This window comes from Sycon ciliatum, chromosome 3 (genome assembly GCF_964019385.1).
Source record: "Sycon ciliatum chromosome 3, ocSycCili1.1, whole genome shotgun sequence".
Classification (NCBI taxonomy): Eukaryota; Metazoa; Porifera; class Calcarea; order Leucosolenida; family Sycettidae; genus Sycon; species Sycon ciliatum.
In genome coordinates this window covers 10,334,566-10,358,693 of record NC_088645.1, presented here as the reverse complement: position 1 = coordinate 10,358,693, position 24,128 = coordinate 10,334,566, and the positions used below count along the sequence as shown (strand labels likewise).

Genomic DNA, 24,128 nt, shown 5'->3' with positions numbered 1-24,128 from the left:
CGATGGGCCAGTTGCGGCAGTTGCGTGGGGTGCGACATGGCTGCGATTTGGGGTTTTCCCGGTTTCGCGCCAATCGCATCGCGTGTCGCATCACAAAAAAGCTTCTCTGAATCCCGCTTTTTAAGCGCTTTAAGCGGGATTCACAGAAGCTGATGTCGATGGTGGTACAGTGCGTGCATGTTTGCATGGGTGAGCCCGCCTTCATTTTGAGGTACATATTGTATTTTACACACGGGTTTCTACATAACATAACTCTCGATATAGCATAATTTTCGCGTGGTCCCAGAGATTACGTTATATGGAGAGTAGACCTGTATAACCCACAAATAGAGAAGCGCAAATGAAAAATACATGACTAAAAATAGGTTGGTTCAGTACTGGAATATTGATGACTGACATTTTTAGTGACCAGGGGGTTTCGTGTAGGAAGAGAACAGGCATTATTAATCAAAATACATTCGATTGGTTTGGCTAATTTACAAATTTTACTGAGATTGCTACATTTTCTCCATGGCTAAGATTGCCTTTTGCAAAGAAAAACTGTTGCGCCCACCGCGAGCTTGGAGGTAACATCAATGCAGATGACCAGTCTCCATCACCGCATATACGTATCCATGAGCCACACTAACTCAGCCTGGCATTCGGTGTTCGCGGGAGGTTTGGCGTGCTGGAAACTGAATTTCTCTGTCAGTTGTTATCCACAATGGTGCTCAAGAGCACTGTCTGTAATATTATGGTGCTGTTTAATATGCACAAGCTTCCTCAGCAATGGAGGTGAGTAGATCTGACCCAAAACCAAGGGGTCGGAGACCGAAAATCCCATTTGATATATCCTTGTTTCTCTCATGCCAGGTCACGAGCTCGAAATGCACGTTGCGGATTCTTCTGCCTCTCAGCAGGGCTAAAAAGAAAAAGACCAAGACTCGAACCCGGGACCTTGCTTGTAATGACCTATGCTCTAACCATCTGAGCTATGGGAACAGGCCGAACCTAGAAGACGATGATAAGTTTTTTTTTCAATCCAAATGCAGCTCACACCAACATGTGACATACATACTGATGACACTGGTATCCCTCCCCAATGGGACCAACCACGGTCAGTTTCTGGAATGCACTAGCGGAGGTGAAAGAAAGTGAACTGCCTGGAAAGAGAAAAAGTAAACCACCTCGTGCATTTTGTATGTTCATTATAGTTTAAGCGCAGTTTAGCGCGTATTGGCTTATGATTTCTTTTTCTTCTGTTTGTATTTAGCGCTTGACCGGTTATTATTTTCCTTCTCTTTACTTTGCGCTAAATATTATTATTTTAGAGTTCGTTACGGCTGTTCCGAGTGCGACATTTATAAAAAAACGGGGAGTCGTACCCACAAAAAAGGTCTGGCTACTAAAGATGTCTACATATTGCCTGTTGGGAAATCCCTAACAAAATAAGAAAAGAAAAATAAAAGTGGAAAGGAAAAGGAAAGACATATGGAAACGAGTAAAAGTTAAACTTGTTTTGTAGTCAACCAGTCCATCACAATGTCATGCATGAGGAGTACTGTAGGAGTTTTGATTTCGGCTTGTACAATTCGTTCTCGCAAAGCTTCCCCCTTCTTAACTTATCTTTGATATTTTTGACCCACCCAAGTTGGGTGGTGTGCTGCTTTGCTGCTTCGAATTGTAGTTAGACCGCTTTGTCAAATCGCCTACTGGTCTCGTCATCGTCCAGTAACAATCGACATTCTTTGTTCCGTTGGGACTGTAGCTTGTGCTCGTTTTCGTTGCGCTTGCCTTCCCCTCTTTGGTCTTTCCATAACCTTGAACCTTCCAAGTTGGAAGGCTGTCGGTTAGCGCTACGGAGATGTGTTGAAGCTAGGTGTCAGGACGTCGAATGTCTCAGTACTCTGTCAGTTTTGTGCCTAGTTGTTGGGCTTTCTGACTGTATATAGTATCTAGTTACAGTGGTGGAGAGTTACTCTTAACTCGTTTCCATATGTCCTTTTCCTTTCTATTTTTAATAATAATAATAATTAATGTAAAGAACTCTTCCTCGCGCTCTCACAGCCGACTCACTGCTACCCTTGGTAGCCATTACACACACCAACTACCACCCAAATAATAATAATAATAATAATAATAATACATCATAGGATAAGGCCTGAAACCCAGTCTCGACGGCCGTGGCATTAATTTTCTGCGACCTTCACCACAGCAATGAACCAGCTAAACAAGCACTTCTGTGGGATCAAATTTACGAATTTCCTTCCACTTCCTGCATTTTCTTGGCAGCCGATTGCTAATAATTATTTTGGAAATTGACTAATTATTGGCGAGCCAATTAAATTCTGGCGAAAAAAGAAGACGGACAAATGTTACGAGTTATGACGACAACTGTCCACCAACATAACCAGATCTTATACAGTCAGCGAGTGTGACAAAATGGCACAAAACCGACAAGGAGTACTGAGACATTCGGCGACCTGACACCTAGCTCCAACACTTCTTCAAGGCGCAAACCAACAACCTTCCAACTTGGAAGGCTCAGGTTCGGAAAGTTCCAAGAGGGGAAGGAAAGCGCAATGAAGAAGAGCACGAGCTACGCATCACGGCAACAAGTTGGTGGACAGTTATTCATAACTCGTAACATTTTGTCCTTCTTCGTTTTTGACTTTACAATGTAATAATATTGATGATTCTCATCTTCATAGTGGAAATTCTTGATTTCGCTCCTTTTTCTTTTACAGATAACCCCCTTGTTGGCGGATCTCAAGTTCTCCCACGTGGTAAGTTCTGTGGACAAATCTGTCATTCTTCCTAATTGCATGGCTGCATGAGGTAGATACTTCCACACCCTAGAAGGGTGTCCGTCTTCTCATTGTAAGAACCTTTCGACTTTTTCTACAAGGGTACCTTTCACGGCTAAATTTCTGGATTTATGACAGACACACACAGACACACACACACACACACACACACACACACACAAACACACACACACACACACACGCACACACACACACACACACAGAAACTCACACACACACACACACACACACACACACACACAGGACGGCTGGCAAACCTCGACTTACACATTACTTGCACTGACCCACACTCTTCCCCTGTACACCAGCCTGAGAGAGTCACCTCCCAGCGCTGGAACTAGGGGAATGCAAGTCAGACTCCTGACTTCTCGAATCTGCTCTGGAGTCGTCAGTGAGCTGTTGTCCTCACGCATTGTCTTGTAGAAAGTCCATCAACAGGCATAGCCACTCGATGACAGTTAGGACGCAACCATCCCCTCCCCCTGGTTCACAATGCTTCAGTCGCATACTGGCTGATACTAGTACAGTTGCGCTCGATGAAATCCGACCCGGAGTGCATATTTGGCGCCCTCAACTTGCACGGCCCTTGACCTGGCCCTGGAAGTGGTACGAATGTGACTGGACGTACACATTTACAAATACAATGATGTAGTCGGAACTGGTCCAGGGCGTCAGCTTTGCACTTTGGGTTGGATTTCAGTGAGCGCAACTGTACATGTACTTGCCCTGCTACTGTCACTTGCTACTCGGTGTGAAGTCGATAGTTTCTGTCTGTGAGTTCAAGTACAGTAAAAGCTGGTGTAAGCGACCTCTGGGTTTGGCAACCACCTGCTCTTAACGACCGTTTTTCCATGCACGGACAGTTCTACACAGACACTGTGGGACCTGGTTCTAAAGACCACCTGACTTTAACGACCGCTTTTGCTTGCACCGTGGGGTGGTCGCTTAAACCAGGTTTTACTGTACTATCCGTATTTTCATCATCATCATCATCTGCGTTGCCGAAAAAAATAATTATAGTAAAAATTAAAAATAATAATAATAAACGGCATTATGCAGCTGTGTAAGCAGTAGATGCGCAGTGTTAGAAGCCTACTTTTTGAGGCCCTCAGTAGGTAAGCATGCCTCGCAGACACGAAATCGATTTTTCTCCTGACTCTTGCGCTGTGATACCCTTCAGAATTTCCCACCTTGCTCCCCCTTATGTTCAGGCTGCCCGTTTCAGAGCCATCAGTTGCCTGATGGTCGTAGCAAGAGTATATAACCCCCCCCCCCCCCAGAGTGTGCAAATCCTGATACCCTTTCTATGGGGTACGCCGACGGCGAAAACTCACATCACGTGGTGCAGTGTCGCAGTTGTACGTTTCCAGCCCATTTTTAGCGAGCAACGGAGTACTAAAAAAAGCACTTTCTGACAGAAACTCACTGCACGTACCGTAATGTCGCGTGCATAAGCCGGATTTGTGCATAAGCCTGTCTCGTGTAGAAGCATGAAATCTGCAACAGCTTTTCGCGTACAAGCCTGTCGCATGCATAAGCCGGGCCAGTACACGAGACGCGCCACGTGTCGCGTGCGTAAGCCGGGCTACTACGCAAGACTGGTGAGCGCGCCTTTTACATGTTCATGTTTGCATGGTACCGTACACTTGCACACGCGGAAAACGTGGGAAGATGCGGAAATCAACACCAGCTGCGCTCGACGCCATGCAGCACTCTTCAACTTCAAGCTTCAAACTTACCTTTCCCATGGCATTTTCCGTCTTGTCCCTTGGCAAGTTGCTTGTTTGAAGTTGTTTCGGCGCTCCTAGAACTTTTCACTTGTGTTTGTTGCAGTCTACCCGTAGATAGAACTCATCTCAACCAAGTCTGCTCGTCGAAATGCCGAAAACAAAAGGACTTCGGAAAAAATACTCAGCGACATTCAAGCTGGCGGTAGTGATAGCTGCAAAATCGACTTCTGTCACTGCTGCTTCTAGAAAGCACAGCATCGACGAGAGTATGGTGCGGCGATGGAAACGGCAAGAAAGCCTGGTCATTGAGTGGTGCTTGTCATATAAGCCTGTCTCGTGTATAAGCCTGTCTTGTGTACAAGCCTGACTCCATCACCGGCTTATAGGCATATAAGCCCCGGCTAATGCACGCGACATTACGGTATGCAAATCTTGGTCGTAGTAATACGTGAAACTCAGAGTTGTGACAAAGCTTCCAATGTCTCTTGTGTATTCTGTTTTTCTTTGTTACAGGAACTCTTCCGCGTAACGTCCGTAAGTGGTATCAACAGTTTAATTAAACAGACCAACATTATGATTATTCACTGGTTTGAGGCAAAGACACAAACGGGAAAGTCTGAAGAAAATTTGACTGTCACCACCAGGTGACATTATTACATTTTAGGCTGTGTTTACATGAGAAATTTCAACCCGGGTCGAGTTCAGCCCGGGTTGAAAGTTTTCGCCGTCCGAGACCCCATATGCAGAGTTGCACACTCTTGGGGGGTTATATACTCTTGGTCGTAGTAATACGTGAAACTCAGAGTTGTGACAAAGCTTCCAATGTCTCTTGTGTATTCTGTTTTTATTCGTTACAGGAACTCCTCCGCATAACGTCCGTAAGTGGTATCAACAGTTTAATTAAACAGACAACATTATGATTATTCACTGGTTTGAGGCAAAGACACAAACGGGAAAGTCTGAAGAAAAATTAGACTGTCACCACCAGGTGACATTATTACATTTTAGGCTGTGTTTACATGAGAAATTTCAACCCGGGTCGAGTGCAGCCCGGGTTGAAAGTCTGTACGATAGACAAAAGATGTGAGCGTTTACATGAAGACAGTTTACCCGGGTCAAATACTGATACCGGTATGCCGCCAAAAGTCCACTTCTACAGTCCTGCATGGTCACGTGAATCCGTTCGCGCGAAATTTGCATCTGCAGTGCTGTTCAAACCTGGCGCGAGATACGCACAGAAGTACGATTGCACGATTTTCTTGACACGGGTTCATTTCAACCCCCAAGGGGAGGGTTGAAATCAACCCGGGGCGAAATTTCAACCCGGGTCAAGCGCAATGCGTCATGTAAACGCGCCATTCATTTTGTGCACATGGCGGGTTGAAATCTGACCCGGGTCGAACTCAACCCGGGTTGAAACGCCTCATGTAAACACAGCCTTAGTCTTTGTGCGCCTAGCGTGTTTATGTACTCTTTGAGTACGCGGATAAAATGTTGTGCATTGCCCCCCCCCCGCGCTCACACCACTAGTTCAAATCTCACTTTGTATGTTCAAAGAGGTTTTGTATGGAAGATCCTTACCACTCATACATGTACATGTAGTTGATAAGGAAGACGGTATCCATGTTACATCAAACCCCAAAAGACAGCATTCATTATCATTATTAATAGCTATGAAAAGTATGAATGCCGCAGACATCACCACGCAACATGACAATTTGTTCAAGGTTCGGTTTTGTGTATTTCCAAAATCGATTTTCACGCTCCGATCATCAGTGGAAATACGGAACTAAAGAGATCAAGGGAAAAACAAAGGTTAAAAATCCAAAGAAGTGTGACACATGACGGGTAACTTGTGGTAAGTATTACAAAAAGTGAGAACTAAAATAAAGAGAAAGTGTTTGTTTTTCCTTTGATCTCTTTAGTTCCGTATTTCCACTGATGATCGGAGTGTGAAAATCGATTTTGGAAACACACAAAACCAAACCTTGAACAAATTGTCATGTTGCGTGGTGATGTCTGCGGCATTCATACTTTTCATAGCTATTATTAAACTTTTATCTCCACTTAGATTATTATTATTATTATTATTATTTGAAAGTAGGACGGAGGCAGAATATTACAAAAAATGTATTATCTACGCATGCATCTACGCAAGAGTCACCACCAGCCAATTAGGACATGTGTCAAAGTATTGAACACTTTCGTTCCCTTCTTGTCAAAATACTACAGGGAATGATGGAAATTATTATTATTATTATTTGAGGGATTCCCCAAAGGCCGAAGCCTAAATCAAGGGGGTCTCCGAGAATAAATATACGTGTACAATGCGTGTGCAATAGGGTGCAATTCTTAAAAGAAAGAAAATATTACGATAAAAAAAGATTAATGTGAAGAGGTTAAATAAGAAGTCTGAGTAGAAGCAAGCGAAAAGGGTACTGGTAAAGAAGGGGGGGTAATCAGGAAGTGAGAAAACCTCGAGGATGGAATCTATACCTGTGGAAATGGGACTTAACGTGCCGGCTAAATACACCACGGGTTTCAGATATCCTAATCTCGGTAGGCAGGGAGTTCCACGTGGTGATCATGGAATGTAGTAGAGTGGATCGGAAACAGGGACCAGTGTGAGTGGGCAGGAGGTAAAAGTGGGGACGTCGTGCACTCTTGGATAGAACTATGTTGAGATTATTGAGGGTTTCCGGGTATTGGCGGGTGAAATGGTAAAACAGTTTGAGGCAATGTATATGCCGCCGCCACGCAAGACTTTCCCATTCAGCAGCTTCAAACATAAGCTAAAAGACTACAACTATAAGGAAAAGAAGTTCAGAAATATATCACTCCAATTATGTGTAGAAGTGACACGAAAAAATAGATGTGAAGAATCAAGAAAACAGCATGCAAATCCAATAAGTGACAAAAAAATAGTGACAAGAAAAAAAAATATTTTTATTATTATTATAGAATTGCGATCAACAGAACGAGCTGAACCGACATTTTCACAAAGGCTTTTATTGTATTCAAAAAACGAGTGTATACGAAGGCAGTGAAGAACATGTAAGAAAGAAAAAATGTGATATGGAAGAAATGATGAACAAAAAATTGTACTTCGAACTAGTTTTCGCACAACACTCCTCAGGAAGCTACGTTGTACTAATGAAAAACAATCCAGAAAGATACTAATAAAGAGAAATGGAGTGAGAAGAAACAACACCTATGAAAATGATAATCCTAGCACTAAGGTAATAACAGGAAAAACTGCGAAAGCACTTAACGAACTTGTAAGGACTACTAGTATACTGTGACACAAGATATGACACCATGGCCAACCAGAGCCAAACAGACAGAACAAGTTGCTACTAAAACAATTTCAAACGAATAATGCTGTCCTTCTGGACACACAGATTAGGCTTATGAATACGTTGACAAACGGCTTCTAACACACTCAACTGCAACTTATAACCATGACGAGCACGGCACAGAACAGAAAAAGAAGAATCAGAATAAACCTTACAGCAATCAGGACGAGATGCAAGATGCTTATACACTGATGACTTCCTACTAGAAAACACACGCTCGCACCCACTCTTACTCACACGATCATTCTCGCTCTCACACTCACCGGAATCACTGGACTCACTGGCCGAATCCTCCTCAACGACTTCCTGCCTCGGAGCAATCAGGGCCCGTCTCCTCCCATCCCTCGTCTCACGTTCCTGTTGTGTATTCCGTTGGCTCGGTACTTCCGTACTGAAATAGGTCATGGTGTAATTAGCAGTTGTTCTTCTGGGTCTCGTTGATATTGAGGTAGGTATTGTTGTCGTCTCTGCCGGTGATGCAGCAAGCGATGCTGATGCAAACGTGTCTGCATGCAACACACGTGGCGTCGCCAAAGCCACATCCACCTCCGCTGGTGGAGGGAGTGACTCTATTATAGAAAAAGAATTTGTTTACGTTGAAATTGTTTCTGAATTTAGTTCAATAGTTCTCGTTTGTGGTTACTTTCTAGTGGTGAATTTATCGCATCTGTTGTCACCTGATATCGTTGATTGATGTAATGTTTCTTTCAGCTCTCATTTTCTCGCGCTAGGTAGTGTCTAAATTATTACTTGCATTGTGCGTATATATAATGAGTTTAGAGCTAGTTTTGATTTGCCAGTAATCCTCTGATGAGATGGCGACGAAAACGTTTAGGAACATGCTTAGTTATTTACATGAAAACAAGTTTTGCTAATGGTGTTTGTACTGAGTGCTCAGCTTACTCTATTTATTGCGTTGATTACATTTTTATCTCCACGTAAGCTTTTTAAGAGAGCATGTCTGAGAAAACCAGAACATATGTGCAAGTCGATCTCTCAGATTTCGCTCAAATTTTGCAGGTAGGTTTGCTTTGGGGTGTAGATCGACATTCCAAAGCCCGCACAAAATCCTTTGAAGGGAACCATGAAATTGGTATACCCCTCAATATTGGCCCAATATTGGCGCGATTTATGGGTCAACAAACGAGCCACGGCACAGCGTGCAAGAACAAGCTACGAACAAAACTCCATCAAGCCATCATTACCTCACCTTAGAAGAGTTCTTGGGGCAGCACTACTTAGCCACGCCAGCATTCCAGAAGACGAGGGCAATCATCCCTTGACGCCACAAATGATCGTCTTGAAAATAGCCAAATTACAAGCGCTGATAAAACAGCGAGCTACGTCCTCAATTAGCAAACACTATACACCAGCAGATAGTAGAACACCTCTTCTAGCACTGAGGACATGTCCCCCATCATCCTTTTGGGGTTTTCTTGAAATAAACAATTTTGAATTTTTCCACTCGACCATTCTGAAATACGTCCAAACTCATACCTGCGCAGGAAAGCTCGCCCCTCCGCGACGTCTAGTCAGCAATTTCTACTCCAACACCACTCCCAACGCTGCAGAACAAAGTGTATTGTTGACTCTGACAAGGAAAAGCAGCGGTGATCACTTGTCACTCCAAACGACAAGCTTCTCCTTGCGCCACCAACATTTTTCGTTGCAACAGTTGATGCAAAAGTGACTGAATTTTTGCGTGTAGTTTTTGGATTTTACTGCAAGAGGAATGATGAAATCACGTGCCTCGTGACACAAGAATGCCAGGTCTCGTAGATCACGGTTCAGCAGTTGTTCCGAGTCACCTTGATCAAGCGCTCCTGCACTTACATGGATCACCCGTTGATCTAGATCGGATCAAGTGCATCTTGATGTCAAGCTCAAGAGCACGCATGTCGTGTTGTAGGCCTTCCAGCTGGGACTTTCCCTCAACATGCAGCACAGAGACGAGGCGAGTACTCTATATATTATAGCAATAAAAACTGCTTTATGGCAGTTTTCTAAAAAAGGTTATTGTGTTCTAGTCCATGGACCCCGTCTAAAAAGTAAGAAATTAACGAACTGTGATAGCCGAAAATTAAAATTTCACACAAAACCTCACAATAATCACAACAGTTGAAATGCTGCTTTCAACACTAAACTTGTACTGCACCAACAATTGGCAACATGCATGTCATGCATGCATAGGAAAGAGGATCACGTGGGGAAAAGGTTTTCTACATGTATCTTTTCATTCTGTGTGTGATTATTGTGAGGTTTTGTGTGAAATTTTAATTTTCGGCTATCACAGTTCGTTAATTTCTTACTTTTTAGACGGGGTCCATGGACTAGAACACAATAACCTTTTTTAGAAAACTGCCATAAAGCAGTTTTTATTGCTATAATTTCTTTTGTTTTTTCTGTCACCAATCAATGGAATGCCCTATCTCAATATGTAAATGATGGCCTTCATATCATATCAATACCGTATTATACGCATTGAGGTGCAAGCCTTTTCTTGCAGAAAATGACACTAGGCTAGCATGTTCTTCTGCGGGGAAACATGTGAGTAGTGATGGACCGTGGTGATACTTTTTTTTATGCGGAGGTCATTCTGTGCATGTTGCTGTAGCAGAATTTCATGACTGTCATAATAATAAAAATTATCTAGCCTGTCAGATATTTCAGATTTCCCCACCCTGGATCAGATTTATTTGAGAAATGTAACCAGGTGCGTGTCGCAGATGTTTTTGTTGATTCTGTGTTTATAATGGTTTATAATCATGGGTAATCATGGGTTATCGTGATAAGGTCATCCTGCATCATATTGCACTGAAATCGTAATCCTGTTGATGTCGATACAACTTTTGGAAGTTGTTCAATGACTTCAAACTGTTAGTCCACGATTTTCTAAAACAACACAGCAAAGGAGGAGCATGTATTAAAATGTAAACAAATACATTGCAGAGTCCGACACCTCGTTCCAACAACTACACTGATGAGGATAAAAGGGACAAGGCTATGCTTGGAGGTACTGAGAGATAAACAAGGCACTCACTCCATGATAATAAAATCTTACACATCTTTTGGTGAGTATGAATGATATCCAGTCGAACCTCTTTAGGAGGAACACCAAGGGACCGATGGTATTTATTCTGTGAGTTTGTCTTAACCTATTTTATAACCAGTGAATACAATTATTTCTCCAATAGACATACGAATAGATTTCTTCTACAGCGAAAGATTCTAAGCCACACCAACTCATTGACTCGTCTCGTATGAAACAAATGAGTCACTAGAGAGGTTCTGCAAAACGAAAATGCGTACAAACTTTCGTTCTACGTCATGAAGTGCGAAACTTCGCACGAACTTTAGCAACTTTGGACGCGAAACTTGCAGGGAACACGAAATGAACTGTCGTAGGAAATTTCGTGAGATCGGGTCATGGCGTACGTGCACTTGGCCCGCGCAAACTACGAAAATGTGCAGAACGCAAAGTTCGTGCAAAAATTCGTACATACTTTCGCAAGGACTGTCGCGAAACTTCGTTCGAATTTTCTTTTTGCAGAACCTCTCTACTGAACGTTTCTTTAGCAACATGACGGCAACTGAAACTGCAATAGAGAAAGTACGATACATGTACAGCACATTCTTGCAGGTACTACAAACAGATTGCAGATCGTAATTCTTGCTTTGGCGGCACGAAACTTTATTTGGGGCAGTGCAATCTCGGCGGTACTCACAAATAATAAATCAAACAGCCCAGACTTGAGTAAACAAATCCAATTACACAAGTACGAGATCTTCACGAGACGAGACTGCACCGATTGGCTTGTTTCGTATGAAGCAAACAAGTTTACTGAACCTCTAGCTCTCCACAATGGAGATTTTCCCTGACACCGTATGCGAATTTATTTTGCAAACTCGGTGAATGGGTCCCTGAACCTTTCCCTCCAGATTGGGAACTGCCAACGATAGTATGCCGATGACCAGTGCCTTATTTGTAACGTACCAATGTACAATGAATATGAGTATTTCGACAACACATCTAACATGAGCCTTACCGTCAAGAAGGTGAACTCGCGTTCTTCGCGCACTGTAGACAAGGGCAAAGAGATAAAAATGGATCTAAATCCGAATAAAATCAGCACACGTTTCCGTAAATGAAAGGGTGAGCATAAGCAAATGAATCGAAGGAAACAGGTCAACTCAGAGATCACCTGTCATCGAGTATTCCGTAAAAGGAGGCCTCGGCAGCGGAAAAGCTAAATTAGAAAAGAGATCCTGTCAGCTTTTCCTTTATTTATTGCATTCCGCCCAAAATCAGCACACTTCTCGTAAATGAAAGAGTCAACACAAGCAAATGAATCAAAGGGAACTGGTCAACTCACCTGTCATTGAGTAATATTCCGCGAAAGGAGGTCTCAGCAGCACCGAAACGAAATAAGCCAGGCCAGGAGACGAAATATCCGAAACAGCTCATACAAGAAGCAGTTCCAAAGAAGGAAGTTCCTCGCGCATGCACATCCGAACACGGACTGCACTGCAACACAATGTCTGCCGGCTGCAGCCGCGCCGTGCAAGTGCACAGCACGCGGCTACCACCCGTTGGTAGATCTAATACCGAGCACCTTACGTAGAGACTTACGTAGCCTATGTGAAATACCGAGCACCTTACGTAGAAACTTACGTAGCATAGCGATGTCGTTTTTCTTGCCATGTGAACACAATAATAGAAAAGCTGACAGGATCGCTTTTCTAAATACTCGGAGTAGGGTCAAATCACGTTGTTCATGACGTAAGAAATCTGCCATGTGGGCGCGCCACATACTTCATGCAACCAGTGTTGGCCGCGCGCTGGTCAACTCCAAGCGACCTAGTACCTTGATGGCATGGACCACGCTCATTCCTTGCTGTTGCAGATGGATCATCAGCATGTAAACCAGCCGTAGTTCCTGTTGAACCATGTTCGGGATGAGCGAGGTTAGTGTGAAAAAATGCATCCGTGTTCTTACTGCAAGAGGAAATATCTTCAAGAATTCTTGCCAATGCAATACTGTTAGCGTTATAACGATAGTTTCTGCATGTTCTGAGCAGAGCATGCAAGAAATATAATGCATCTTACCTCCTCTCTCATGGTCCGTTTCGAATAGCGCCTCAGGAACGATCGTGATCGTGTGCATTGTGTCGTTTACCAGAAAGCATTATTCTACGTCACGATCCACGTGATTTCTTCATTCCTCTTGCAGTAAAATCCAAAAACTACACGCAAACATTCAGTCATTTTTGCATCAACTGTTGCAACGAAAAATGTTGGTGGCGCAAGGAGAAGCTTGTCGTTTGGAGTGACAAGTGATCACCGCTGCTTTTCCTTGTCAGAGTCAACAATACACTTTGTTCTGCAGCGTTGGGAGTGGTGTTGGAGTAGAAATTGCTGACTAGACGTCGCGGAGGGGCGAGCTTTCCTGCGCAGGTATGAGTTTGGACGTATTTCAGAATGGTCGAGTGGAAAAATTCTAAATTGTTTATTTCAAGAAAACCCCAAAAGGATGATGGGGGACATGTCCTCAGTGCTAGAAGAGGTGTTCTACTATCTGCCGGTGTATAGTGTTTGCTAATTGAGGACGTAGCTCGCTGTTTTATCAGCGCTTGTAATTTGGCTATTTTCAAGACGATCATTTGTGGCGTCAAGGGATGATTGCCCTCGTCTTCTGGAATGCTGGCGTGGCTAAGTAGTGCTGCCCCAAGAACTCTTCTAAGGTGAGGTAATGATGGCTTGATGGAGTTTTGTTCGTAGCTTGTTCTTGCACGCTGTGCCGTGGCTCGTTTGTTGACCCATAAATCGTGCCAATATTGGGCCAATATTGAGGGGTATACAAATTTCATGGTTCCCTTCAAAAGATTTTGTGCGGGCTTTGGAATGTCGATCTACACCCCAAAGCAAACCTACCTGCAAAATTTGAGCGAAATCTGAGAGATCGACTTGCACATATGTTCTGGTTTTCTCAGACATGCTCTCTTAATTATTATTATTATTATTAATATTATTTGCCTCTCTGCGTTTGCATCAGGGTGTGGTACTACAAAAATCAACAAATCGACATAATACACATCCACCCCTAGCATTCGCTCAGGCCGCTCAACAAGTCAAAAGACAGTAGGGACGAGAGAAATTGAGGGTCGAAGGAAGGAAAAAGGCAAAGGATATGGAAGAAATATATCAGATTGTCCATTAAATTCACTTCATACATCATGATTGTCCTGTTCCATTTGGGCAAATCTGGGAATTCCTCTGCAGGCTCAGGTGCGGAAAAGCTGCCGCCATACTGCTCTGTCCTGTGTGAGGTCCCTGATATGGGATAGATCTTTATCCGTCTGCAGCGTCATTCCCTTTGATGCGAGGTCTGTTCTCAGTATTGTTGGGAGTGTGGAAGGCGGCCGGCCACGGAATTTTTTCTCGTGCTTTGTTTTCCGGAAGTAGGCTGTCAATTATGTCATGGCCATTTGTGCTGGGGACTCCTTGTCCAGTCTGCAGATGTTACGGAGGAGTCGCATCCGAGCAGCTTTTAACCAGGACAGTTAGTGGCTGTTACAGCATTCATGTTATATCAAAATCCCATAAGACAGTATTCATATAACCAATCATGGTACATCAAGACAACATGTAAGAATTTGTCAAATCAAGTACACTGTAGATTGCTGAAAGTTCCCAGCAGAGTGGCGAGACTGGGTTTCTACTGACAGTATAAACCTAGCGAATTCTTGATCTGAAAATTATAAAACAAATTGTATAGAGAGACACATGTTGGTGCATGTATATCTACATGTACATTGTAGCAGCGAAACTGACTGATCAGACGCATTTCTAAGTAGTTCGCATACCGTGATGTCCCGTATAAAAACCGGAATTATTCCTGTACGAGGTGAATAGCAATTTCTGGACATGAAAATAAAATAGAGCCCCACAGGCTGTGTGTTTTACATTTTTCATATCTTTTTGTATCTATTGTATGGCCTAATCCTTCATCGTTCCAAATATGTGACAATTGCTCATGCTGTGATCCCAGAGACTTTATAGCAGAACGTTTTTGACAGGCCAATTTTTTGGCCTAAATTTCAGTGTATGGAATTCTGGACATGAAAGTAAAATAGCGTCAAAAGGCATCCTATACTGCACCATTTGTGTTATTTTTTCTATTGCTGGACTGCAGTTGGCCTCTTCACACTTCCAGCCAACAGGTCCAAGACTATACAGCATCTGAAGTGGAGTGCACATGGGGAAGCCAACGATTCGTCCATTACTTTTTATTTTACTCAAAATTCAAAATTCTCATGCGACATAGTACCACAAAACTCGTTGAAATGCCTCACAAGCAAAGGCTATCAACAAGGCATCGACACGAGGAGAAACTACAACAACCCAGCTGTCAACTACGGCAAGAAAAAACTTCATCAACCTGACTGACTTGACTCTACACGCGACGAAAAATTATTTTACTCGAAATGTCCAGAAATGTACAATGTCCAGAAATAGCAATTCACCTCGTAGAAGTTGATATGAGGGGTAGGCTTCTATTAAAATTAGGGAGTAGTAAATCACCGGTATATTACTACTCCCTGATTGTAATTAAATTATTTGGCTTCTATGCCGAACAGGTATTTCCCTGTACATTTGTGTATGTTGTTGTTGTTGTTGTTGTTGTTGAATTGTATTTAAATTCGCAACACAAACAGGCGATGGCGCCTTTTATACATGCGAGCGACATGACAATATTTATAGTAATAGTGAAGGGGAGGGGAGGGGAGGAGAAAAAATCACAAGTGAAAGAAGTCACCGAAGGTAACTGAATATGTTACAGATAGATCTGCGGGGAAAAAAAACCGAAAACACGGAGTGTAACTGACCGATTCGATGTCGAGAAGTTCATTTCCTAACATCCTTCCAGAAAATTACAGTCAATTCATTGGAAACTGGCACCCTAACTTTTTGGTGTCTCTCTCACATAGTTGTAGATATCGTGAAAACAACAGTACATCCTGCATTGTGTGACCCGTGCAATTACTCCTTGCCACATTTGAGGCCAGAAAAGTCCAAGAACAGGGAAATAGAAATTCAGCCAGGTTTTACAAAATTAGGACAGGTATGCCATGGCAAAATGTATGGAGAAGCAGATCCAAAACCCGGATTTTTGAGATTTAAAGTGGGTTTTTGATCCTCAATTCCGCCCAAATCCGACTTTCAAAAGCCAGCGGGCCAGTTTCAGATGAATGGACTGTAGGATGGGATTTGAATCATTTGATCAGATAAAATCTTACTCAAAAATAGACAGGATTGACCATTGGTGACCAGATAAAAAAGGTGACCTATTTTGAATACTTGGACGCTTTCGAGAGAGCACATAAATGAGCTGACAAGGTTCACACAGCGCATCATGGGCGGTGTTTTGTTGCAGAGAATGGCACCAATGAACTGGATCGTACCTCGACCAGAAGGACCTGGCCAGAAGGGTACCGGCAATAGGTTTTGGTCAGCTCCACCGGTGCGATCACTCTGTGTTTCGGTGTAATAATCCCAAAACAGGACACTTGAACGGCCATGAATGCAGCGGCGAACGAATATTAGGATCTTCGCTGCCAGGGCGTCCTCGAGGGTAGGAAGACAGAGTCTCTCGAAGAGCCCTGCAGTGGAAGTCCACGGCGGAAAGCCAAAGAAGGCACGGATTGCAGCTTTCGTCATCCGAGTGAGGGCGTCAATATTCCTGGCCATCAGAGACGGATAGATTGCATTGGACGCGTATGTTAGTATGGACATGATCACTGCATGATAAAATAACTTTTTCGAGGAGACTGTCAAGCTTTGACGTGTGCGCCATAGCGCACTAATGGAGCGTCGAACTTGGCGAATGGTGTGGTCGACATGGCCATCCCAAGGAGAGCTCATTATCAACAATAGGGAGGTTTAGTTCCCACGTAACGGAAACGCGTACGTGGGTGATCCACGTAAAGTGGATGAAGGGCACCCACGTTGCAACGTTGTGTTTAGTCACACGGAACAAACAAAAGCGTAAAGCGAAAGGCCCAAACCTGGTCAAAGACGAAGCTACCCGGGCCTAAGAAGCTCATCGAATATTTTGATTTCGTGCTTCGGAAACTTCTTCAGCTGAGCACCCTCACAGCTTGCACAATGCGCTCCATTCTGATTTTCACCCACGTTCTGGCGGAACGTGGGTGAGCCTCCATACACGGCATGTCGTGAATCAGAAAACGTCTGTACGTGGGTCACTGAGTATCACGTGGTACACCCACGTAAAGTACCCACGGATTACGTGGGACTAAACCTCCCTAATAACTCCAAGGTAGCGTGCCTGTGACAGAATTGTTAGCAGTTTCCCGTCGCAACGGATCTGGAGCGGTTCTGCACTCTGCTGCCCACCACGAGGTGTTATAATATTATGCAAGACCTGAATCTTCGTCTGGTTCAGCTTAAGGCCATGGTCCTCAAGCCAAGTTGCCAGATTGGTGAAGATTCAGGCTTTATACTTGCACGTGCGAATGGTGCATCTTGAAAAACCATGCTATTAAAAGTTCTATTCAAAAGAGGTTTGTATGAAAGACAGGCTTTCACAGAACACACTATAGTATTGCTACGGGTATCGAGTCAATTGTGTGTGTGTGTGTGTGTTTGTGTGTGTGTGTGTGTGTGTGTGTGTGTGTGTGCGTGCGTGTGTTTGTGTGTGTGTGTTTCTGTGTGTTTGTGTGTTTATTGACCTGACCAATGCTCCTTACTTGTTGGTCTTGCTGGTTTTCCAATAGTATGCAACGAATACGAAATCAAGAATGGAAAAATTGAAAGTGGAGATTATGGCGCAATCCGTGTACCAACGTGTCATTCTGGTTACAAACACGGGATTTTCGCATATGTGAAATGTACTGGCAAGATCGGCGTCTCTGGCCACGCTGCTTATGGGTGGTATAACTTGTACTCTGTGCCTATGAACAACATGTGCGTCAGTAAGTAATCACTGGCATTCAACTGTAATGTTGACGATTGGAACTAATTCAAGCGACCAGGCGCTACGCCAAAGAAGAGAGGAAACAGATGACTCAAGCTGTTCGATTGGCATGGCGAATTTAAATTGTTTTTGCTGAGATGGCTAAATTTTCATCAGCGCGCAGATTCTCTATAGTTTCAAGAACTGTTGGTGCCCATCCGGGCTTGCAACCAGCTTGAATGGTGGTGACAGCTTTGCAGATGACCCGCGTTCCTCACCGCACATTCTCCGTGCCCATGAGCCACACTCGCTTGTCGATGTCCGGAAATACGGTTTTCGCGAGATGTTTGTCGTGCTGCTAACGTACCTTCTCGGTCAGTTTGTACGTGTACGAGTACACCTGATGAGGTGTGAACCTCGAGAGCACTGTTTTAAGATGGTGCATGTGTAATTTATATGCACAAGCCTCATCAACTCTTTAAAAAAGCGATGGGCATCAGAGGTGAGTAGATCTGACCCCAAACTAAGAGGTTGAAGACAGAAAGTCCCATTCACTGCCTCCATGTTTCCCTCGTGCCAAGCCAAAAGTTCAGACTGCGCGTCACAGCACGGGAAGGAAATTCCATCTGATAAGTGGAATTTGAACCTGGTATCCTCTGTTTCTCAACCATGGCCTTCGACCATCCTACTACACCTACCTCCATCAAAGAGAAACAGTGTTCCAACACCTTTCAATTACAGTACTTAACTTCAGTCAAGTTCTTTGGCTGTATCCTTCAGTTCCGTATTTCTTTCCCCACTGATGATAGGAACGAGTCAATTCTGGGTTTCATAATTTCATTAATAATATTTTTGTTATAAAATACACAGTCCTACATGTCGAGAGAGAGAGAGAGAGAGAGAGAGAGAGAGAGAGAGAGAGAGAGAGAGAGAGAGAGAGAGAGAGAGAGAGAGAGAGAGAGAGGGTGAGAGAGAGAGAGAGAGCGGGGAGAGGGAGAGAGAGAGAGCGGGGAGAGGGAGAGAGAGAGAGAGCGGGAGAGAGAGAGAGAGCGGGGAGAGAGAGAGAGAGCGGGGAGAGAGAGAGAGAGAGAGAGAGAGACAGAGAGAGAGAGAGAGAGAGAGAGAGCGGGGAGAGGAGAGAGAGAGAGAACGGGGAGAGGGAGAGAGAGAGAGAGAGAGAGAGTGAGTGAGAGAGAGAGAGAAAGAGAGAAAGAGAGAGAGAGAAAGAGAGAGAGAGAGAGAGAGAGAGAGAGAGAGAAGAGAGAGAGAGAGAGAGAGAGAGAGAGCGGGGGGAGAGAGAGAGAGAGCGGAGAGAGCGGAGAGAGCGGAGAGAGAGAGAGAGAGAGAGAGAGAGAGAGAGAGAGAGAGAGAGAGAGAGAGAGAGAGAGAGAGAGAGAGAGAGAGAGAGAGAGAGAGAGAGAGAGAGAGAGAGAGAGAGAGCGGGGAGAGAGAGAGAGAGAAAGCGGGGAGGGTTGGGGGAGAGAACTAAATGAAGTATAAAAATAAAGAATGAGAGAGAGAGGGCGTACGGAAGGTACGGCGTTCTGAAGATGTTTGCTGTTAAACGGTTTGCCGTGTGGCACAGAAGAACGCACCATTGTCTACACTTGCTTATTGTTTCTTTTACTCAATAATCCAGGGAGCATGTGGGAAAAGCTGCTTCCCTCTGGAGCGGATACGTTACTATAATTACTCACATTCCCGGCTCAACAATGGTACTGAGACTAGGACAAACGTTACAACTACTGTGCAGGGGCTGAGCTGAGACGCAGCAGTGATGGTGACCCGAACTCTCGGCATCACAGGCGAAAAACAAGCACCAAAAAACAAAAGATAGAACTGGACTGGTTAGGAAAGCTTAAAACCAAGGAGTGTGCGGGAGAAATTATCGTACTCTGAAAAATTAAAGGGGTTGTGACTGAGAGGAGTATCATCATTGCTGATTGTCCGAGCCAGCTTTGTTGCGTAGATAGGGATAGGTGAGAGCAGCATCATAGCGAGTCGACTACTCAGAGCCAGTTTGTGCTTCATAGATGGCGATAAACGTTCGTTGTAAAAGTTTCCATTCCCTTGCTGTGGGGAGGCTGGGAAAGAAGAGTGTTGGGGAGGGAGTTCCAGATGTCAGTGAGTAAGTTGTGGTATTGCTTTTTCCGTCGGTAAACATTTCTGCTCAGTCTCAAATTGCACCGACTTTGGGGTTTTCAAAACTTCACCATCGCCGGGTCATCGTGTGCGTTATTATTGCTGTGAACCAACCGAACGAGCCCTTCTGTGCGATCAATATTCGAATTTCCTTTTATTTCGCTCTTTTCTTTCACAGAAAACACACTTATTGGAACATATGTTGCCTCAACAGCAGGTAAGTGAAGTGTACAAGTCTGTCCTTCTTCCAGCCCTGCGTAGTTGCATGAGGTAGATTCTCCACACGCTAGCAGAGTGTCCGTCTATTCATTGTACGGTACTCTGCTTCATTCTAATCTCTCTTGTAATGGCTTCCGGTAGATTATGACACTACCGGTATATTCAGATTTCCATCTAGCTACTTAATCAGACTATACAACCTTGCTGTACTGTGCGAAATCCTCCTCAGAAGTAGCACTGACACATGCACACACACACACGCACACACACACACACACACACACACACACACACACACACACACACACACACACACACACACACACACACACACACACGATTCCAATTCCTAATACCAAGAGTACTGGAGCGAGCAGTCTCAACCAAGACTGTAATGCTTTCAACTTTTTCTTCATGGGTGCCCGTCAAGACGAAATTTCTGGATTTAGCACGCACACGCGCACACAAACACACACGCACACACACACACACGCGCGCGCACGCGCACACACACACACATATCGAGGTGCAAAGCATTGGCACACGACACTTTGTAACAGCTTTCCGTTCTTGTTTTCTTGGTTTTCAGGAGGTTTAATTACTGGTACTGGTACTGGTTTAATGACTGGTCCTACTATGCCGGTTTCCGGGATTACCATTAGTAAGTTTTATGAACAAGTTCATTAAAACAATATTGAACGGTCTCTGCTGGGATGACGAACGACTACACCATAGCTCAGTGGTTGGAGCAGCGCTGGGCTAAAGCGAGGGTCCCTGGTTCGAGTCCTGGTGGTGACAGTCAATTTTTTCATCAGACTTTCCCCGTTTGCGTCTTTCTCTCGAACCCGTGAATATCAAACAACATTATATTTAGTAACTCGGATGGTGAGCCAATTAAGTTATTGTGAAAAGAAGAAGGACAAAATGTTACAAGTTATGACTAACTGTCCACCAACGTAACCAGATCTTATACAGTCAGCGAGTGCGACAAAATGGCACAAAACTGACAAGGAGTTCTGAGACATTTGGCGACCTGACACCTAGCTCCAACACTTCTCCAAGGCGCAAACCAACAACCTTCCAACTTGGAAGGCTCAGGTTCGAAAAGGTCCAAGAGGGGAAGGAGAGCGCGACGAAGAAGAGCACGAGCCTCGCACCACGGCAACAAAGAATGCCGAAAGTTACTGGATGATGACGAAACTAGTAAGACTATTGGACATACCGGCCTTACTACAACTCGACGACGCAACGCAACAGACCACCCAACTTGGGAGGCTCCAGTTTATGTAATAAACTCGCACTCACACTCGCTGACTGTATACGATCTGGTTACGTTGGTGGACAGTTAGTCATAACTCGTAACATTTTGTCCTTCTTCTTTTCACAATACTGTAATTATTTTTTATCCCTTTTTCTTTTTTTAAATTGCTTTTATAGGGAACACAGCCCTACAAAGAGACATGTGGAGACAAACACAAAACGAGACACAGGGGATTTAGGGACGATGTGCCGATGTGCTACTGGGTGTGCCAAGCTTGCCACAGCTTCTCTTCCAGAAGCTTGCCATCTTCGTTTTCAAATGTTTAAATGACAAGACAAGTCCCCTGTTAAAGAATCTGTTCGTGCCGATCAACGACCCTGCCACACCTCAGCTGAGGACGACACGGGGTCAAGTGTCAAGCCTGCTGAGAGTTCCGTTCCTCCCTGGTCCTGCTGGACGTCGTTCAATTCAGTTTGTTAGCAGCATTCTGTGGAATGCTCTCCCAGTTGCAGTCCGTACGGAAGGTGATTGGCAGACATTTAAAGCTCTAGCCACGGCTCTCGACTTGCCCAGCCTTTACCCATATTAACATTCTGTGTACCTAACTTCATGTCGAAATCCATTTTAACAATCCGCATATCTCTCCTCCTCCCCCCCCCTCTCTCTCCCTGTCTCTGACACACACACACACACACTTTCTCTCTTTCTCTCTCTCTCTCTCTCTCTCTCTCTCTCTCTCTCTCTCTCTCTCTCTCTCTCTCTCTCTCTCTCTCTCTCTCTCTCTCTCTCTCTCTCTCTCTCTCTCTCTCCCTCTATCTATCTCTCTGTTGTTGTTGTTATTGTTGTTGTTGTTGTTGTTGTTGTTGTTGTTGTTGTTGTTGTTGTTGCTGCTGCTGCTGCTGTTGTTGCTGTTGCTGTTGGTCATTTTGTGACAGCTTGTACAATTCCCTGTCCAGGTAGTAAAGCCGTCTCTCTCCTCTCTCTCTCTCTCTCTCTCTCTCTCTCTCTCTCTCTCTCTCTCTCTCTCTCTCTCTCTCTCTCTCTCTCTCTCTCTCTCTCTCTCTCTCTCTCCTCTCTCTCTCTCTCTCTCTCTCTCTTGTTGTTGTTGCTGCTGCTGCTGTGGTGTTGCCGTTGCTGTTGTTGTTGGTCTGTTGTTGTTGTCGCTGTCGCTGTTGTTGTTGCCGTTGCTGTTGTTGTTGGTCATTTTGTAAGAGCTTGGACAGTTCATTTGTCCAGGCAATAACGCAGTCTCTCTCTCTCTCTCTCTTTCTCTCTCCATCTATCTATCTCTATCTCGAATCTATCTCTCCTCTCTCATCATGCTTGCGTCACACTCTCATGGAATTTTTTATTTATTCATTTATTTTTATTTTTTATTTTTTATAAGATTGCATGCTTCACACTCTCATGTAATATTTCTTTCCTTTCTTCGTCTTTTTGTGAGAGCTTGGACAATCCACTTGTCCAGGCAAGAAGGCAGCAATGCCTGTTCATTCTGGCGAAGTAAAATAAAATATACCAACCAACCATGTACAGGGGGCAACTCGACCGACCAGGGGTATCGGCGTTAGCGTTGCAACCTGGCATCGAAAAAGGGGAGGGGGGGGGTTGCATGGTCAAGTAGCAAAAATAATAATTTAGTGCGAGAAAGGAGCGCTAGTATTGCACCAAATAATATAAATACGTGTAATAACTAAACCAGAAGGGAAGAAGGAAGAAAAGACAATCATACAAGTAACAAGCAAGTACTAGTAGAAAGGTGAATACTAAATGGGTCTCAATATCATCGTCACAGGTACTGTGTGGACCACAGCCATCTCTTTCGGATTAGATCCTTACATACGTTGACCTTGAAGGTTTGGAGGCGTCTTGAGTGAGGTTCGTGAAGCAGGAGGTCCGCAGGCAGGTTGTTCCAGGGTGTGATGGCGAAGAAAGGGAAGGATCACAGGAGGTAGTCAGGGGCTGTGCGAGGGGGTGTCCACTTCAGCTGGAAGACATGGTGCGTCTGACGTTTTTGCCGTGTGCACATGCTAGCTACGGCAGGGGGCTTGGTTGGTGGCAGCATGGCCTTTACCTTGGGAGGCCCTGGAATGTAGTTCAGCTTGTACAAAAATGACAGCGCTGCCACCATCCGGCGAAGCTGAAGACTTTCATAGGAAACCGAGCCGTTGGGAGGCGCTAGGCGCGCAGTGTATCCTTATGGACTTACTCTTTACGGAAGTGGATAAATTGTCGTATACTGCCCCCCCCCCCCTCCCCCTCCCCCCCCCCCCTCCGCACACCCCACTAGCTCACATCTGATTGCGTATGTGTCCATGTTGAATGGAAGATCCTTACCACTCCGTCATACATGTACTTGTACGGTAAATGTAGTTGATCAGAAATTGCAAAAATTCAGTCGTGTACTTCAACATTGATCGAATTGATGACATCCATGCATGCAGTATGGGGCCTACACTAGGGTGCAGCGGATAATGCTCCAAAACGGCGCTGAAAATGTTCGTATAATGCTAAGAGCCAAGGATAAATTCATAAGAAGAAAGGAGGACCAAAGAGCTACACTGTTGGTCATCGCACGAGCTGATTGTAAAGTAACCGGTGGTGTTAGTGGATATTTTAGCATAGCTTGTAGCTCTCTT

General features: G+C 44.3%; 1 protein-coding gene across 1 annotated transcript in view; it reads left to right on the top strand.

Annotated features, from left to right (window-relative positions):
• LOC135812834 (uncharacterized) overlaps positions 1 to 24,128 on the top strand; it is a 93,410-nt gene that overhangs the window by 33,080 nt on the left and 36,202 nt on the right. The window contains exons 9-12 of the mRNA XM_065326050.1: positions 2,727 to 2,765; positions 5,051 to 5,071; positions 5,395 to 5,415; positions 17,689 to 17,886. Coding sequence (XP_065182122.1) covers positions 2,727 to 2,765; positions 5,051 to 5,071; positions 5,395 to 5,415; positions 17,689 to 17,886 — 279 coding nt within the window. The remainder of the gene's footprint in view (positions 1 to 2,726; positions 2,766 to 5,050; positions 5,072 to 5,394; positions 5,416 to 17,688; positions 17,887 to 24,128) is intronic.